This window comes from Hyperolius riggenbachi, chromosome 7 (assembly GCF_040937935.1).
Source record: "Hyperolius riggenbachi isolate aHypRig1 chromosome 7, aHypRig1.pri, whole genome shotgun sequence".
In the NCBI taxonomy this organism is placed as follows: Eukaryota; Metazoa; Chordata; class Amphibia; order Anura; family Hyperoliidae; genus Hyperolius; species Hyperolius riggenbachi.
This window is the reverse complement of record NC_090652.1, coordinates 243,121,316-243,141,125: the sequence shown is the minus strand read 5'-3', so window position 1 is coordinate 243,141,125 and position 19,810 is coordinate 243,121,316. Positions and strand designations below refer to the sequence as shown.

The window sequence follows — 19,810 nt, the reverse complement described above, 5'->3', positions numbered from 1 at the left end:
GCAGATAGACCAATAGACAGATCTCTCTCTGGTCGGAGAGAGATCTGCTGTCTGCCCATACACCGCAGGCCGATTTCCCCATCGTTTTCAGCATGAAATCTCTCAGGAATCAGCCTTGTGATGTCGCTTTCGACTTCCCTGGCGCTGTCCCCCTAAAGTAAAATGTGCCCTTCTGGTGCAGTATACTTTACATGCTCCATTCGCATACACGGGCCCCACGTGGATGACGGCGTATACATAGGCACGTGTGTGATGTCACGTTGGTCGCTCATCCTGATATCTCACGCCGTTACCGGCATGCACCTGTTGACACGTCGGCTTGACATCTTCCAGCATGTCCGGTCAATAAATTTGACTAATGTCGGCCCGAAATTGGTCAAATCGTCATTCGGGCATGCTCATGGCAACACAGATTTTCATCCGATCTGATTAGAATAGTCAAATCAGATGGTCCATCGGCTGCCAAGTCACCTGATGTATGGTCACCTTAAGGCTTACTAAATCAGCTGTTTACTGTCAATGGAGGATCAAGGAGAGTGATACTTACCAGAAGTGCAGCTATTCCTTGTTTATGTGCAAGGCACTCACTGTGCATTTGAGATCTTGGCTATGCCATACCATTTGCAAAGACTATTTCATTGCAAGGAAATGAGCAGCACTACTTAAAAACATGCAAGTGCCTACCTGCAAAAGAGTGCAAGCCCCACTTGTGGGATATAATACACACCGAGCATACACATGACCTGTCTACCACTGGAGGATGTTGGCTTCCTGTAACAGCTTGCATGCAACCTATTAAGTACTCGTCCCTTCCACTGCGAAGAAGTCAATCCTCCATGGGAGGGGCCTAACACTAACTAAATCCTAACCTATGCATATGCATAGCCTGGGTGCGGCTAATCAAGTAAAATTGAAAATTGCGCAAAAGGTGGATCAGCGCAACACCAGGCCGCCTCCGAATGGCCTCCATCAGAGATGCGCTGAGCCCCACCCCCAGGAACTACAAACGCACCTTGAACCCAAACAGAAGCTCTGCATATACACCAAAAGCATGGCTGTTAAGTGGGAGCAGCTGACCAAAAACAAATTAAATTAGTACATAGCAAGGAAATGAGCAGCGCATTAGCCGCACCTAGGCTATGCATATGCATAGGTTAGGATTTAGTTAGTGTTAGGCCCCTCCCATGGAGGATTGACTTCTTCGCAGTGGGAGGGACGAGTACTTAATAGGTTGCATGCAAGCTGTTACAGGAAACCAACATCCTCCAGTGGTAGACACGTTATGTGTATGCTCGGTGTGTATTATATCCCACAAGTGAGGCTTGCACTCTTTTGCAGGTAGGCACTTGCCTGTTTTTAAGTAGCGCTGCTCATTTCCTTGCTATGTACTAATTTAATTTGTTTTTGGTCAGCTGCTCCCACTTAACAGCCATGCTTTTGGTGTATGTGCAGAGCTTCTGTTCGGGTTCAAGGTGCGTTTGTAGTTCCTGGGGGGGCTCAGCGCATCTCTGATGGAGGCCATTCGGAGGCGGCCTGGTGTTGCGCTGATCCACCTTTTGCGCAAAGACTATTTCATTGTTTGTCAATAGCCTACTCAAACCGCTTTCCTCCAGACAGAACCCTCCTTTTGCCACATATGGTATTTCCACTAACCTCTTATGATACCTAACATTAACTCCTTTCTGCTTCCTAACCTTAACCTCCAGACCAGTAAAATTTACATACCCCTAACCTGTTTCTGACTAATTGTCACCTAAAGGATACTCGCTTTTTGTTTTCTTCCACCAAATCCTGTCAGTTGAAATAAGCAGAGCTAGCATTTACCCAAACACCAGCATTAACCCCAGTCTGTCCAAATTGTCTATGATGTAATTGAGCATCTGGCCCTGTACTTGTACAAAATATGGCCGATCTCAATTTGTTCTTGATATCTGCACAAAGGCCCTGATTTATAAAAGACTGTGCAATACAAAATCAGGTTGTTAAAATACCGCATTCTACTGCATTCGGTATTTTAGACTTTTTCTTTCCTAATTCATAAAGATTTTCACAGGCGTGGTAGAAGTTCGGTAATTTACCGAAAATCATGGCTTCAATTCACAAACACCTGTTTGGCAATAGTAGAACAGCAGCGTGGAGTCTCTGTTTTGTTACACGCTGCTCTCCCACAAGGCATCCCTTTAGATGTACGTTTGTTCTACTCCCTCTGGCTCTGTTAGCCTTTATTAACATTTAATTTAACCACTTCACCTCCAAGGTTTTTTCCCCTTAAACACTAGAGCAGTAGCGCTCCTTCCATTCATTCGCCTATAACTTTAATACTACTTATCACAATGAAACAATCTATATCTTGTTTTTTTTCATCACCAATCAGACTTTCTTTGGGTGGTACTTTTTGCTAAGAATTATTTTATTTTAAATGCATTTTAATGGGCATAATAAGAAAAGAATGGGAAAAAAATAATTATTTCTCAGTTTTTGGCCATTATAGTTTTAAAATAATATATACCATAACAACCCACACATTTTATTTGCCCATTTGTCCCGGTTGTTGCAACGTTTAAAATATTTCCCTAGTACAATGTATACTTCCGATGAAGGAGTCCGCACACAGACTTTCAGGAGCAACCAACGTGAAGTTTATTGTCCCATCACATACATGCACAACAAATGTCTGACCTGCATAAGCCGATGATTGTTTCGGGGCCACAAAGGGTCCCCTTTGTCAAGGCAGTTAGCAGAAAGACAAATTGTATTTGCGGTTGTTTTTGAATTGATGCAAGTACAATGTATGGCGCCAATATTTTATTTGAAAATAAAGGTGCATTTTTTTTCAATTTTGCATCCACTATTTACAAGCCCATGATTTAAAAAATAACAATAATATACGCTCTTGACATACATATTAAAGTTCAGTCCCTATGGTAACTATTTATGTTTTTTTTTATGTTAATTTGTATTTTTTAATACAAAAAAACAAACAAACTGGGTACTATGGCAGAGTGTGGGAGGGACTGTAATTAAATGTAAATGTGGGGTTTTTAATTAAAAAATTTGTATGTAGGTATAATTTTACTATTTAGCCACAAGATGTCCTCATGCATTCCTTTATGTTGCCTACTATTAGTACGCTAAACAGGAAGCTATGCGTGGCCACATTGCTTTTGTTTTTTGTGAATGACGCGGCATCTCATTGATCGCCGGTGCTCCTTCACATGGTGACTTGGTTTAATGAATGGGAACTGCATTCCCATTCATTCATCCCCCCCTCTACCGATTGGCGTCAGGAGCGAGTGGTAGTGCACCTCAGCAATGGAGGAGTATCTACATCTCTGCAAGGTAAAGAAGGGATGTAGATACCCTGCAAGGTAAAGAAGGGATGTAGATACTCGTCACCGGGGGAGGGGAAGTGGTTAATGGCCAGAGTGTTGATGAACTTCCAAGAAACATAAGACTGGCCATGCTTAGATGATTTCCCCACTTGCTCCTCTGCATCTTCAAACAGGAACCTAAAGGGTTAAATGTCTGAAGGGCTGCAGGGTAAATCTGTTTTGTGCCTACTTTCTCCTCTGCTGCCTGGGGCGTAGAGAAGCTAGAACCTCCCTAGAAGGTATTGGAACCTGTTAGAGGGACTCAGAGGTTGTTCCAGTTGGCTCTCTGCTTCTGTCAGTCATGGTTTATTGCACAGTGAAGCTGGTTTTGACATATCAGAGCTGGAGGTAATCACCGCACATGTTACTGGGCTTTACCGCATGTTCTAATTGTTATTATGTTATGATGTTTACTGATGTTCCGGTATTTACCGCACAAATTTTTGCTTGCCATGCGGTAACAGCCCTGATGAATTGACATTTTCCTCAATGCTCAGTAAAATCAGTAGTTACTACTTGCGGTAATGCTTTATGAATCAGGGCCCTAGCAGGATCTGTGTATTAAGATGTAGGTTTGAATATGTGAATTGGAGTTAATTGTGGCTTTGTTATGTTTTATTATTCTTCAGGTTCAATGCCAACTAACTTTGAACTTTATTATGGCTTCACAAGATTTGCTATTGAGCTAAATGAACTGGACCCAGTAATGAAAGATTTCCTCCCAAAGACAGACGCAAGATTCCGGCCAGATCAAAGGTACATACTGGTGACAGCAGTAATAACAGCGAGTTAAATGTTTCCACTCGCCTGATTACTGTGAGAAATACAACCAAATCATAACATGTACAGGTAGCCCCCAGGTAATAAATGAGATAGGGAATTTAGGTTGATTTATAACCTGAAGGTAAATTGGAAAACTATTCCACCTTTGTCCCCTGTGCCTCCAGTGTCCCCCTCTGTGCCACCTCTTTTCCCCTTTGCCTTCTCTTTGCTTCCACTGTGTCTCTCTATGGCTTCAGTGTCCCTGTCTGTTTCACCTCTGCCCTTCTCTGTTCCCCTGTGCCTCCAGTGTTCTCCTCTGTTCCCCTGTGCCTCCAGTGTCCCCCTCTGTTCCCCTGTGCCTCCAGTGTCCCCCTCTGTTCCCCTGTGCCTCCAGTGTCTGCCTCTGTTTCCCTGTGCCTCCAGTCTCCCCCTCTGTTTCCCTGTGCCTCCTGTGTCCCCCTTTATGCAGCCTCTGTTCTCCTGTGCCTCCTTTAGCCCACCTTCCATCCCTCTGTGTCTCCTTTAGGGTGCTTTTCCACTAGAAAGCCCGATTGCACTGCGATTGTGCTTCCTTCACTTACCATTACCACAATTGTGCTGAACTGTCAGGTGTAGGAGCATGATCACAGGAAAAATCGTGCAGGCCCGCAATTGCAATTCAAACGAAATTGAATTGGGCTGGTGCTGTTGCGACTGGCAAAACATCTGTGATGCTCTTTTTGTAGCAGATCACTGCTAGTGGAAAAGGAGACTTAGTCCTCGTGTGCCACCTTTCGTCCCCCTGTGCCTTCTTCAGTCCCCCAGTGTCACCTTTTTTCCCCCTGTTCCTCTTTCTGTCCCCCTCTGGGCCACCTTCCATCCCCTGTGCATCCTTCCATCACAAGACATAGACAGACATCTTCCAAGACAAAGACATTTATATTGCACCTTTCTCCTGGTGGACTCAAAGCACCAGAGCTGCAGCCACTTATTTAAAATACAGAGGGGCTGCAGCACACAACAGGAAAACAGTGATAGGGGCTCTTGGTTACGCTTTAACGCGCTTAAGCTCACCAACTGCGCCAAAGTGTCCCCGATCTGGTGAGTCCTACTCTAACCATGCAATGCTAGTTTTTATCAGCAGTCTAGTGGGAGCTAATCCAAGAACCCAAGAGTCAACTAAATGGGAGAAAATGAAATTAAAAACACCTCACCTTCCACTAGCTACCAAATTAACTCTCTGAACATGTGCAATCCACTCATTTATATGCTTAACTGTGCTAGAGGTGGGCATGGTTATGCAGGCTCACAGGGGAAAATATAAACTAATATAAAGGGGTGAGCAGCACAAACTAACTTTAATGCAATTTTTTGCAAAGTACTGCACTTATGGCATGTTCCACAGGCGACCTGAATCATTAGGGATCCTTGCTCAAAGAACCCTTGTCAAAGGGCTCAAATCCCACATCAAAGGCATCAGCCTTACCAGTACGCTATCCATCTCTCTCTGTGCCACTTTTAGTTAGCAGCAGATCACTATGCCGCTTGTTGCCATAGCAACATGCATGTTACGAAGTATCTATCACCAGCATTACTGTACCTATGTGCACTGTAGAAGTGTTTTCAAGAGTACAGTGCTGATAGAACATTTGGCTACACTGGTGCAAATCTTCCTCTGCTGCAGACCTTGTGGTCTTCAGATCAGCCTTTCATTTCTCTATAAACGAGTTGATAATTGTTCTCAGGAATTTTAGCTTAGCCTTCAGAATTAGAAGCCTGTGCTCTGTGCGCAATCTTTGCCCAGCATTAGAATTGCTCTGTGTATTGTAGATTTCTTGAAGAAGGAAACCTGGAAGCTGCTGGAACGGAAAAACAAAGAATAGAAGAGCTTCAGAGAACCAGGAGAAAACACATGGAAGATAACCATATAGAATATACGCCAAAATATTTCCGGTGAGTTAAACTGAATTGTGCATTGCTGGAAAGTAGAATACATCACAGTGTCTATAGTGATGACATTTATGTATGTAAGTAGCCAATAGCCACTATCTAGAGATCTCTTCAATAATGAGTTTGGAGATCTCATCAGAAATTTCCATGAACTAGACTGAGACTATATCTGATAAAGAGCTGCAAAAATCATGTAGAAGTCCATCGTTGTGATCTATCACAATTCTAATGTATGGCAATCTTTAGCTCTCTAGCTAGGTTTCATTGACTAGTATTGGACCAATCAGTTTGAAGAGGGGAAGACTATATACTCGAAAACAAGTCAACCTCTTGTATAAGTCGACCCAAAAATTTGACCCCTTTTGGCTGGAATTTTTTAAAGACTCAAGTATAAGTCGGCCCATGAAAGTTAAAGTCTGCAAGTGGGGATTGCTGGCTCTGTACTTGGGGACCAGAAGGGGTTTACATGTATACTACATAAAGCACTAAAACTATTACCCTCCCTGGTCCCCAAGTAAAAACATTAACACCTCCCGGTCACCTATTGCAGCCAGCACCTGTTCATTATTTTTCCTCTATATTGCTGCAGCTGTGTCCACCCTCCCTGCTGTGTGACATGTGATCCTGTATTAGTGCCTTGTGTACAGTACACTGTAGCAAAATCTGACGAGGTAGCTTTTTTTTTAACATGCGCCCACCTAAGTTACTTTTTAAACCACCCCCTTCTGCATCTCTATCCCCCAGCTGTTGCCTCTCTCTGCCCTCACCACCTCTTCCTCACCCCCATTCTTCTTCTCCCCCCCCCCCCCCCTTCTCCTTCCTCTCTATGTCCCGGCTCCTGAATCTCTCTCCCCCGGTTCCTTTCTCTCTCTGCCCCTGCTGCTTCTACCTTTCTCTACCCCAATTCTTCCTCCCTCTCCCCGATGTAGGCAAGAGTGCAGTATGGTAGACATATGTTACCTAGTCCACCGCCGGCCGCTGTATCTTCTGCTCTTCTCTTTCGCTCATGCCTCTGACCGTTCTATAGAGGCTCCTGGTGTCATATGACATCGGGAGTTGCATGACACCGGGAGCTGCATGACACTGGGAGCTGGAGAGACGCTGTTCTACTCAACGTGGAGAACGAAAGAGAAGAGCAGAGGACACAGCGCCTGGTGGTACACCAGATAACGGATGTCTACCGCACTGCACACGGGGGAGAGAGGAAGGCAGGAAGAGGGGGGGGGGGGGGTAGAGAAAGAAAGGATGAAGCGGGGACAGATAGAGGCATTAATGTTAGGACTCCGGAGAGAGAGGTGGGCACCCTGGTAGCATGGAGAGGAACCCCCAGCTATAAGTCAAGAAATTTAGGTCTCGAATATAAGACGACCTTCCCATGTTTTGCTTTAGTGAGTTAGACCTAAATTACTCGATTTATAGCCACGTATATACGGTAATATCAAATATCAACTATAAGCTGATACATGTAGAAATTGCATTGCAGTTTAACATGGTCTTTAATATTTTAATCAGAAATGGTAATGTTTAGGGCCTTCAAACATACATTGCAAATCTTGTTAAATTATGATGGATAACCTTTTATCACTTAAGATTCCCATACATCATTCAGTATTGTTGCCCGATTTACCTTCCGATTCCATAATTTTATTGAATTGGAAGAGAATCGGCACCACAACATGGCCGCTGATCAATCCTTTGATCGATCAGGAATGCCAGAAATGTTTGGTCATAAGGACTCGAAAGGTACTGCAAGAAGTTCATGCTGAAATCTATTGCAAATCACTGGGCAGTGTGTGGGCAGGCAATTGATCCCTCTATAATCAGATGAGATTAGATTAGAGCGGGATCTATCTAAAGGCTCATACACACGTCTGATTTTTGCCCAGCGGATCGCTCAAACTCAGTCTTATCATGCGAACGACAGTCTGTACACACGCCCGATTTGACGGGACGTTCAAACGACCCGTCGTTCACAAAAATCAGACGTGTGTATGGGCCTTTATGAAGCCAGTTGTGTGTGGTCCGGTATTAGTCATAGAGAGAATCCGAAGACATAACAACAAAAGTTGTTTAGGTGATACCTTTAATGACTAACTGTACAAGATTCCTTTGCAAGCTTTCGAAAGTTTCTTCTTCAGGCATGTTTCAGAGCTGAATGAGAACCATACCACGTCTATCTAATGGTCATTCTGGTCATACATCAAGTGATGTATGGCCAGCTTAAAGCAAGCCTGAAGGGAAAAAAGTATGATATAATGAATTGTACGTATAGTACAGATACAGAATAGAACATCAGTAGCAAAGAAAAGAGTCTCATACCTTTATTTTCAGTAATATTGTTTTTTTCCTAATAACATTGCATCAGTCTGTGACAGTTGCAGTTTTGAAAGTATACTCTGTCTTTTAACCATAAAACAAAGCAGAAATAATGACCCTTTGAACTGTCCTGCTGTAAAACCTTATCTCAAACCGTCTCTTACTGTTTATTTGCTGTTTAAGTGCTTCAGAAAACAGAATTGTATTGGACCCAGTGGGTCGAAAGAGTTTAGTGAAGCTCTTTTGCTTAGATAACAACTGACGTTTCTTAACTCTTCCTGTACTGGAATACTGGAAACTATATGAGACTCATATCTGTGCTACTAATGTTCTATTGCGAGAAAACGAAGAGTACAACGTCGGCACTGCTGTAGACTGTACTTTATTCCAAAGGGTGGAAACACATCACATCACGTGCAATAATGAAGAGGTACACATACCATGAGATGGAGGCTGTGAGCTGGTGGTGGGTGCTGGGCACAGGTTAGCCTTATGGCTGTTTTGCGCTATCTATGCGCTTCTACGGAGGCTGTGCTTCTATTTCTTAGCTGTACTACACATACAATTCATTATATCATGTTTATTTTCACTTCAGGTTTGCTTTAAATCTGATCCCTGTCTGCCAAGCGGTTTCTGAGACCCTGTTTGCACCTAATTGTATACACCCTTATGATCTCATGTATTCTGTCTTGTCTGTGTCATTCTTGCAGGAAGGTGATCGACGCCCATAATAAGGAGACATGGGTTTCTAATGACACCTACTGGGAGCTGCGCAAGGACCCCGGTTTTAGCAAAGTTGATTTACCTGTTCTTTGGTAATATTAGAATTTAGATTTGATAAAACAGTCATTATGATATCAGCAGATCTATAACTATGCACAATTTTGTTTCATATTGCTGTCAAATTATTTTTTTTGTAATGCACAAAATCATTGCATTTGCTTTTTTATCTTCATTTTTAAAAAGTATTTGCTTAAAGCAATGTGGCATTCTGGAATTCAATTTGGATTAACTGAGGAGTATAGATGATGTATAGGGCGAGTAGCCCTTGTCTTCTATGCTGCCTGGGGTATATCTAGTCCCTTTTATCCCTTATGTTGCCTGGGTTATATCTAGTACCTTTTATCCCTTTAGGTGCCCAAACATCTAGCGATTCGGTTGTATCAATTAGATAATTTTCTTGAATCAAGAGAGAATGAAAAATGGCTGATATCATGTTGAATCGACCAACCTAGTCGAACGAGCAGGATGGAAGATATCCGTTGATTGCACAGGAATGCCACTGTTAACATAATTCAACACTGAATTGATTTTTTTTGCATTCAGGGAATGGAAGCACAACAATGGTCAGATTGATTAGTGAAGGTGAATTGCATTGAATATCGCTCGTTAGTGTCTGGGCCACTAGTCTGTCAACTTTCAAACAACCACACTGAAGTTGATCACCCAATAAAGTCGATCGCTTAGTTGATTGAATGATAATCGCTAGATGTATGGCTACTTTTAATTCTACTTAGAAGATCTCAGAAGGCTCTAATAAATGATGTGTTCTTTGCAGTTGTTCAAAATACGATCGATTGCAAGGAATGTGAGATTCTTGCAAGAGTATTTGTCTTTTATTATTATTTGTCTTATTCTGCAGAAATGTGCAACCTAAAGACGCGTACACATGCCTGATTCATTAAAACGATGGGTCGTCAGAGCCGGCCGCGAGGCGGCCGTTCTGCCGACAGTTTCCCCATGTGTACAGTCTGTCGGCAGGCTGATAAGGCTGGTTTTGACCGATCCGCTGAGTGAATTAGTCAAAACCAGCCTTATCAGCCTGCCGACAGACTGTACACATGGAGAAACTGTCGGCAGAATGGCCGCCCCGCGGGCGGGTCTGACGACAGGTCGTTTGAATGAATCAGGCATGTGTACACGCCTTTACACATCTTACAAATAATCAACTTTACATAGATATTGATCATTTGTTATCTGTAGGATGAAAAATCAATATTAAGGCCCTGATTCTCATCTTGTTGATAAAATATCGATTTCTGCCCTAAGCGTGCAAAAAATAATCAAAATAAATTGTCCCAAATTGATTTAATATTACTTTTCTTACCTACTTGTTGGTACTTGGTATTTCACTTGGTAGGTGCTGATTTTGTAGACATCCTGAGAAAACTTCTACTATGCGAAAACTCCGAAGAAAAGATTATTGGATTAGGGCCTAGATATCTTGTCAATGCAATTACCCAATTATATCTTTTCATATCTTGCCAGCGCTCCTTTAGAAAGCACATGATCACATGAAATAAGCACCTTAACCTGCTAAAACATATCATTATTTTTATTACTGAAACTGTCAATTGCTTCTGGATCTTCCAGAATCTGTTCATAAATAATAATTCCTGCTTGTAAAATCATAGGCAGGCCCTATCATGCACCCATAATGCAATGCTTGAAGCCTAAGTAGTGTATAAAAGATGGTGACGCCTGCCTGTTTGAAAAAAAATGGAAGTTAATGGGACACCAAGAAATCAGTGACGAGACAGAAGGTACAGGTGATAGTATGTCCTGACAGCCTATATAGGATTGACATTTTATGTGCAGATTTACTTTAACTCTCTGTATGTAGTCATGGCATTCTAAGGTAGTTGTATGTGTCAGCCACAGAACATAGATAAAGAATTGTTGTAGGCAGTACCTTCTGTAAGCTAAGAAATATATTTTCAGAAGCAAGCGTTACATAGTTACATAATAAGTTGTAAAAAAAAAAGACAAAGTCCATTGAGTTTAACCAGAGAAAATTGTACAACACTAGCCTGCATCCTCACATATATCAGTTGAGCCAGGCGAAGGTGAGAAACACTTACAAGTTTAGACCAATCAGACCCCACCAACAGGAAGCTCTGTTGGTGGGGAGAAAAGAAGGGGGGAATCACTTGTGTGCTGAGTTGTGCGACCTTGCAGCAAGGCCTTAAAGCTGCAGTGGTCACTTAGGTAAAAAAAATGGCCTGGTCTTTAGGTGGGTTTAACACTACGGTCTTCAAGTGGTTAAACACACAAGTACATCAGGAGACTTTACAGTATGTAAGGTCGGTCACAAATTCTTTTGATAGGAGGGCCATTTTATCCATTTCAGGAGGGGGCCATTTTATGCAATCTAGTTGTCGTTTTTACTTGCATCATCAATAGCACAGTCCCTACTCTAACTAGCATCTGAAAAGTTATTTAGTTAGCTAATAAAAGTGATCACCTGCTACTACAGTTCTTTTTCTTCTTCTTGCTGAGTGACACTGTGACTCTGTATCGGCTTACTACACAGAGTGATAAGTTGTACAATACCTGTATTATAAGCACATTAGGAAGAGTATAATTTCCAAAGACTAGTTTAAATAAATCTAAAGCAGAATTGGGCCCATTGCCCTTAGCAACCACTTAGAATCCTTACTTCAGTTACCAGACACAACCTGACTGGTTGGATTTGGCACACGATGCCCCACTGTTCTTTGCACCTGAGGCTGACGTATCTAGACAGGTGCCAAGAAAACTGATGCAAGGGTGAAGCAGCAACCCTGAGCAGAGATTCAGGCTTGAGCTAGTAGGTTAAATGAGGATTCCAGCTGGATGCTTTTAACAGCCACTTCAGTTTTGCTGGAGTTTTCATTCTCATCTTTTTTCATGGCCGTAGAAGCCTTGCGAGCACTTTATCCAACGTAATGTATGAGAAACCTATGTAAATCAAAGGCCGATCTCTTGTAGAGGGGGCGGCAGAAGAAAGTTGACCTAGGGCCCACATAGTATAATTCTAACTTGGGCTTTAAAGTGACATAGGGCTTCTGAATTGTCCTCATGAATATTTACAGAAGACTGCCTTAAAAATGTTTTTCTCATTTGAATTAAATATGCATTAGATTTGGCCACGATTCATAAACAGCAGTGTGATAAAAAATCTTGTCTGGGAAAATACCGCACTCGGTATTTTCCCGGTCAGTGTGCTAATTCATAAAGATTTCCCCAGCTGCCCTTGGAGGTCGGTAAATTACCGCAGCCCATTGAGCGGTAGAGTAGAGCAGTGTCTCGATTCTCTCTTTGCCCTACAGAAATGAATCACACAGACGGCTCTCTGGCTCTCTCCACTGATGACTCAAACAGACTTCGGCTCTCTGCACTTTTGCATTCATCAGAGCTGTCGGTAACTTGTTATAGCCTCACTAGAGGTGTCGGTAACTACCGCCAGGCTTACCGCTTGTTGAAGGCTTTATGAATTGACATTTGCTGACAATTTACTGACGTGTTGTCGGTAACTGAAGCCAAGTCGGTAATTTATCTCCCTGGTCGGTAATGTCAGCTTTTCATGCGGTAACAGCCTTTATGAATTGACATTTTGCTAAGTGGTCAGTAAAGTCTGCTGTTTTCAGCATTACCGCATGAGGTAATGCTTTATGAATCGAGGCCTTTACCTTTGTTTTTGCTAACTAAGAAGGAAGACACTGACTGCATCAGGTAATTGCTCCAGTTTTCCTCATTCCTACTCTTCTCCCTCCTCCCAGCCACACCCCCCTACTACAGACTTGCTGTCATAGGTTGGTCAGGAGGTAGATGTAGCTTCAGGATCATGCTTTCCTGCAGACTAACAAACAAACAAACACAGAACATTTATATCGCGCTTTTTTCCTGGCGGACTTAAAGCGCCAGAGCTGCAGCCACTAGGATGCGCTCTATAGGCAGTAGCAGTGTTAGGGAGACTTGCCTAAGGTCTCCTACTGAATAGGTGCTGGCTTACTGAACAGGCAGAGCCGAGATTCAAACCCTGGTCTCCCATGTCAGAGGCAGAGCCCTTAACCATTACACCATCTAGCCACTCCTATCTGGGTGAAAGCTGGCAGCTATTGACTGCTGAGAATGTGTCTTTGTACTTTCCTATTTTACTTTGCAAAAGCTACCAGTGTTTTATTTTTTAACAAAACTTTTTTTTAATTCATTTAAAATAATGCTCTATTATTTGCATACAAAAACTGAAGCTTAAAATACATGCACGCCTAATTACAAACAGGTTCTGTGTAGGGAGATTGAGTCATGCATTATATAAATAGCAAAACGTGGATAAGTGATTTACTTTCGAACAACTCTGGATTTGGATATATAGTATAAACTATGGTTTTGTTTTCACTATGCTTTTAATGTGTTACTACACTGAATTTTTCTGCCATCTTTATTTTTAATCTCTACCACTGCCTTATTAAACTTCAATTAGCTTTTCATATAGGATCTTAATGGTATAGTGAATTTCCATGGGAGTCCATGTCTAAATATTTTAGCTGTCTTAAAGGGAAACTGAAGTGAGAGTGATATGGCGGCTGACATTTCATTTTAAACAATTCATTTCTTTTTTAACCAGCCCTGCTGATCTCTTCGACTGCAGTAATGTCTAAATCACACACCTGAAACAATCATGCAGCTAATCTAGTCAGAGTACCTAATTTTCATGCTTGTTCAAGGTTTGTAGCTGAATGTATAGTTCACATTTGAAGCACAAATCGCGATTTTGCGTTTCTACCATGACTTGTGATTCCTGTTCAATAGATTGAGAATCACAACGCAACTGCCCCTTACGTGCTGCATGCAGCGCATTTGCGATTGATTCAAATTGCAAAGGCTGCAGTGAAAAATTTTGATTAACTAAAAGGTTCCTTCATTGCTCCAATTAATTTCTCTAGAGGTATTGGCTCACGTATACTCAGCTGTGCTCCCCACTTCTTTTAATTAGTACTTTCTGGTTGTTATGCTGCGTACACACTGGCGACTACGGTCGTTTGAAACAGGTAATTAACGTTCGTTCCGCCGACAATCGGGGAAAAACTTTACCCAACGATCATTAACACGAATAACAAAAGAACGACATCGGGAAGATGGAAATATCCAACCTGACGGATCGTATCAAAACTATAATGTGTACAGACATCGGCCGAGAACGATCGTTACAAGGGACAATGCGCCTGCGTTGAATTCTGCCCAGCTTCAGTACTTCCTTTGTAGCGCGGCCGTAAAGATTGTTACATTGCTCATTTCAATTAAACTTTTTGTTTTCAAGTTAATCATATATTTGTATCTATTGTAACTCCATGTCAGTGGTTTTTTTATTTTATATAAATATGTACGCAACATTTCCTTCTGACCGTTCTTTTCTGCGAGAACGATCGTTAAAATGTGTATGATGATCGCTGCATCCCATTGTTGCATTCTAATCTTTCCAATATCGTTCGTCTGGTAACTATCGTTCCTTGCAAACAATAGTTATCGCAAGTGTGTACGTAGCATTAGGCTGACTCCTACTAATCTCTTCTCCAGAATGTCACCTCTGTTATGTTAATACACCATGAGAGTTTTGAGCAGATACTGTAGATGGTTCAGTAGATTTCTAACAGATCCGATTTTTGGTCATTTTTCTCATAGAAGTGAATGGAAATCGATTGGACAGCAAATCTGATGAAAAATCATATAGTGTATTCCCAGCTTTAGCTGCTTGGGGTATTTTAAAAGGCAAAACAAGACTATGGTAGGGTGTATCCTGAAAGCGATTAATTCTGTAATGCTGGGAATACACAATGAGATTTTTCAGCAGATTTACTGTCCGATCGATTTCCATTCACTTCTATGAGAAATCGAACAGAAAAACAAACAAAAATCAGATTGGATCTGTCTGCCCCCCCCAAAAAATCTCATGGTGTATTCCTAGCATCAGTCAAGAAAATGGAGCACACAGGATTACCACCATGCTCAAGAGATCTGGGATGGCAAGGAACAAGAGAATTATTAAAGGGAACCTAAACTGAGGAGGATATGGATTTTTCCTTTTAAAATACCAGTTGCCTGACTCTCCTGCTGACCCTGTGTCTCTTAGCCACAGCCTCTGAATAAGCATGCAGATCAGGTGCCAGTGTTGCCAACTCATCCCTTTAATTACTGACACATATGAATTATACAGGTTTTGTGGCTACGTAGATGCAGTTAAGGCACTGATTATGTGCAAATAGCTCCAGAACCTGTATAACTTAGATGTCAGTAATTAAAGGGATGAGTTGGCAACACTGTCAGGTGCTCTGATGGAAGCCAGACTGGATTAGCTGCATGCTTGTTTCAGGTGTGTGATTCAGCCACTACTGCAGCCAAAGAGATCAGCAGGACTGACAAGCAACTAGTATTGTTTAAAAGGAAACATCCAATGCCTCTCAGTTAAGGTTCCTTTTAAAAATGCTTAACACTGTCAGCTTTAATTTAACAGTTAGACTTTTACCATAACATGGCTATTTCACTCTATTCATGGATAGGTCTTGGACTGTTGCACAGGTTTACTTGATGACCTTAAAGGCCCATACACAAGTCTGATTTTTCGGAACGACGGGTCGTTTGAACGTCCCGTCGTTCAGACGTCCGTCCGCTAAATCAGGCATGTGTACAGACTGTCTTTCGCGTGATAAGATTGAGTTTGAGCGATCCGCCGGGCGGATTGCTCAGACTCAGTCTTATCACGCGAACGACAGTCTGTACATACGCCCGATTTAGCGGGTGGATGTCTGAACGATGGGACGTTCAAACGACCAGTCGTTTCGAAAAATCAGACGTGTGTATAGGCCTTACAGCATCCTTTCTGATTGTAGCTTTGTTCAATGTAGATTAGTAAATAGGTTTTTATTCCACATTGCTATTTCTTTGGTGACTGTTGCAGGCAGATTATATTCCCCCACCAGTTGGTGTTTCTGGCAAGTGAGGAATTGTTACCCATGAAGAAACCTCATTCACACCATTAGGCTGCCTTCACACTATTGACGAGTTCAGGCTGTGCATGCACTATCACCGTCCACAGCACACGTTCAGAATAGTTCTGTTGTGACCTTTACATCAGACATTACATAAGGCATACTGTTTGACATCCATCCAGTATCTCGCCTCCCCCCCCCCCCCCCCCATCTTGCAGGTCAGGCCTTTGCGTTCAGTCACTGCAATGAACATTAGAGATGTGGCCGCATGTCTGAAAAGATCCTACAATCTGTTGGTCCGTTTTGTGAAACAGACCGATTTAGCCTGTAGTGTCAGCCTGACTGTATAATCACTATCAATGACTGTGATTGCTCTTGGCAAATTTTAGTTTCCTTGACTCTTGTTCTCGGTGACAGTTGCCCCCAGCCAGTATCTAATTTGTTTAGAGATTTGTGTGGCATCAGTAGTTACATCAACAGTGGCATGTAATATGAACCAAATGTTCCAATGGCTTAGTGTAAATTATTACCGGTAATTGATTTCCACTAGGCTAGATCTTACCCAAGGATGACCCTACAGGGGTTGGTAGCAGGGCTGTGGAGTCAGTACAAAAATCTTCAGACTCCGACTCCTCAGTTTATTAAACCACAACTCCGACTCCGGGTACCCAAAATGGCTCAGACTTTTCAACCCCTTAGTCTAATACTTACCAGGGCTGTGGATTTTGTACAAAAGTCATCCAACTCCTCAGTTTATGAAAGCAACGACTCCAACTCCGGGTGCCTAAAATTGCCTCGACTCCGACTCCACAGCCCTGGTTGGCAGCACTCATCTAAGTAGTATCTCTCCATGTGGGTAACCAGAATCTTGGCAAAAAGCTACATAAATTAGCCAGTAGTTTGGATGAGTGATTCATTTGCAGGCTTCCTACTGGGTTTTCCCTACTTGCAAAAAAGTAAGTAACAGTGGGAAATATTTGTTTTCACATTGCCAAAATAATATTGGTGGCCACAATGACAGAAGAACGTCCACAAAAAATGATCACGGTTTACCAAAGATCGCACATGCACAGTCGGCCTGGCCAACTGCATGTACCATCTTCTAGAGAGGTGAAGCAGAAGGCTCCCCTGCATTGGGGGGTCAAAGCAGACAGATGGTCTTTAAATAAGGTGCAGTGCACACAATTATATTTTAACTACACATCTCATCAGCCTACACTGTGCACTGCTATGAAGCAGGGAAGGAATTTAAACATTTGAAGGTTTGTCAGGATTGGAGAATACCATAAATGTCTAGGGGGAGCCTTCGTAATTAGGCTCTAGCGGCTAGCCTATACCCAGGTACATTTAGGGGAACTGTGCAGCCCAATGTAGTGCTAATGCCTGGTACACACCATGCAATATCCATCAGACTGATAGATGAATTGATAATGTCAACAGTCCAATCTGATTTCTGATCAGTTTTGTGGTAACTTTTATTCAAAATCGATCAGAAAAACATCAGAAATTGTTTCGACCATAAATCTGATGGGAAATTGCATGGTGTGTACCAGGCATAAGAATAAAGAAATAAAAGATTGTAGTAAATAAATGTGTCAAGTGACAAAGCAAGGAGCCTATTATTTACGTAGTCAAATTAATTCATTCATTACCCTCACTTTGTGCATCATCGTTGAATAGATCCAAAAATGTTTAGCATTTCTAAGAATGTTCAAAAGTGAAAGCTCTGCATTTAGGAGAGAAAATAGGAAGTTACTTACCAGATTATTTTTATTTGTTAACAGATACCAGTCTCACCCATATATTTAGTTTTTAATGTGCTTTAAACCGTACGACCAATACTGTCTACGTCAGGCTGAGCCTGAATGTTAGAATACACAGACCTAACGACAAAGAATGACGATACTTTCATGTATTGAAATGTAAATAAATTCTGCATGTACAACTTATCTGACTAGTCTGCCAATGAATGTTGCTAAAGCCTTACTGAATTCAAGCTTTGTTTTAGTCTTATTTCTTCATGAAGATGCATCAGATAGTGCAAAATCAGAGTTTACGTGAGGGAATTTTCTAACTGATCTCTTATGAAGTACAAATGTAAACCTGATGTTTTTTGCAAACATCTGTCCTAATATCAATCTGCTGCTAATAGCGCTTGTTCTAATAAACTTCTATGTGCACTGTTCATGGTGGAGTGTGTGTTCATTGATCAACAGAAAAATAAGCCAAATAAGGATGCTTCCCATCTGTATTCATGGTGTTTACCTGTAAATTCTCCTTATATGCAAATATCAGTTGACTAAGAGTGGGATAAATTTACCCCATCAACACCTCTGACTAATTTAAGGTGAACCTGAAGCAAAATTTCAGCAAAAAACTGATACCTGAGGAATTTCTGTAGAATACGGTCTGCTCCTAATGTGTCTCCCTCTGTTGAACGAGCGTGTGGGGAATGGATTGGGTGTAACCTACCCAATCGCTCGTTCCAGTGGCAGTCTCCACAGTGATGGCAGCATCATGTTACACGCTGGTACAGAATGACGGCATGTCACATGGTGCCACCAATGCTATGGAGATAGCCACTGGAACGAGCACACACTGCAACTTTGAAAGGATGGTGGGATGGAGAGAATGGGAGGGGAATAATCCAGTCCTCCAATGATGGGCCACCTTCAGAGGCCGTAGTTTGCCCATGGCTGCTCTGGATAGTTTTGAGTAGGGGTGACCAATGAGATGCACAATTTCCATTCAATTTTTTTTATTGTTTCAAGTTCTAACATTTACATTTCAGCTAAATGATAAGCAGTTTGAAGACATTATTAGCATCTTATTGATCATCCCTAGCCCTGAGCATGGTTGTGAAGAAGAGGGTCCCAGCAAATAGCTGGTAAGAAACTTTATTTTTTAGCCACAGGTTCGCTTTAAGCAGCTAAAAGCTAGGGAGGGTCAATCAATGCAAATAATTTCAAGCTGATGCAGGATTATCAGAATTAACTTTATTCGCCAAATGCGGCAGACGCCGCACCCAGAATTATTTGTGGACGCATGGCTGTTTAAAGCAAAGTACAGGTAGTGCAAATTAATCACATCAACATGGTACAGAGTAATAGCTACAGAGCAACAATAACAACAACTTGACTAACGATAGCAACAACACATAGTACAATTAGGCAAGTCCATTGTGCAAAGCAAATATGATATGTAGCATACAGTGCAATGCTGCCAGCAGGGGACAGCCTACTTACAAACTCTTGTCCATTGGGGCAGCTAAGGGGGATTACGGAATGTCATTTGGTAGAGTGCCTTGAGTTGAGCAGGAGGACCGCTTGGGGGAAGGTGTTTCTACGCCTGGTGGTTTTGGTGCGAATGGTCCTATAGCGGCGACCTAAGGGTAGGAGGTTGAAGAAGCGCCTACCTGGGTGGGAAGGGTCTTGGGTAATCCTGTTGGCCCTGGACATCATTCTAGATGTGTGGAGGACATCCATATGGGGCAGGGGTGACCCGATGATCCTCTCAGCAATACGGATTACCCTCTGCAGTTTATGCTTGTCCTTTGCATTTGCCCCCGAGTACCAGACAATGATGGAGGAGCAGAGGACAGACTCAATGGTGGCAGTGTAGAAACTAGTCATTAGCTCCTGCGGCATTCCAAACTTTCTTAGCTGCCTGAGAAAACAGCCTCTG

At 42.2% G+C, this 19,810-nt stretch overlaps 1 protein-coding gene across 2 annotated transcripts in view; it reads left to right on the top strand.

Annotated features, from left to right (window-relative positions):
* Positions 1-10,077, top strand: part of OSBPL6 (oxysterol binding protein like 6) — a 334,312-nt gene extending 324,235 nt beyond the window's left edge. For both annotated transcript variants that reach the window (XM_068245435.1, XM_068245434.1), the window contains 3 exons: positions 4,001-4,127; positions 5,943-6,065; positions 9,089-10,077. In XM_068245435.1, the coding sequence (XP_068101536.1) occupies positions 4,001-4,127; positions 5,943-6,065; positions 9,089-9,197 (359 nt within the window). In that variant the 3' untranslated portion in view covers positions 9,198-10,077. The remainder of the gene's footprint in view (positions 1-4,000; positions 4,128-5,942; positions 6,066-9,088) is intronic.
* Positions 10,078-19,810: the final 9,733 nt, after the last annotated feature.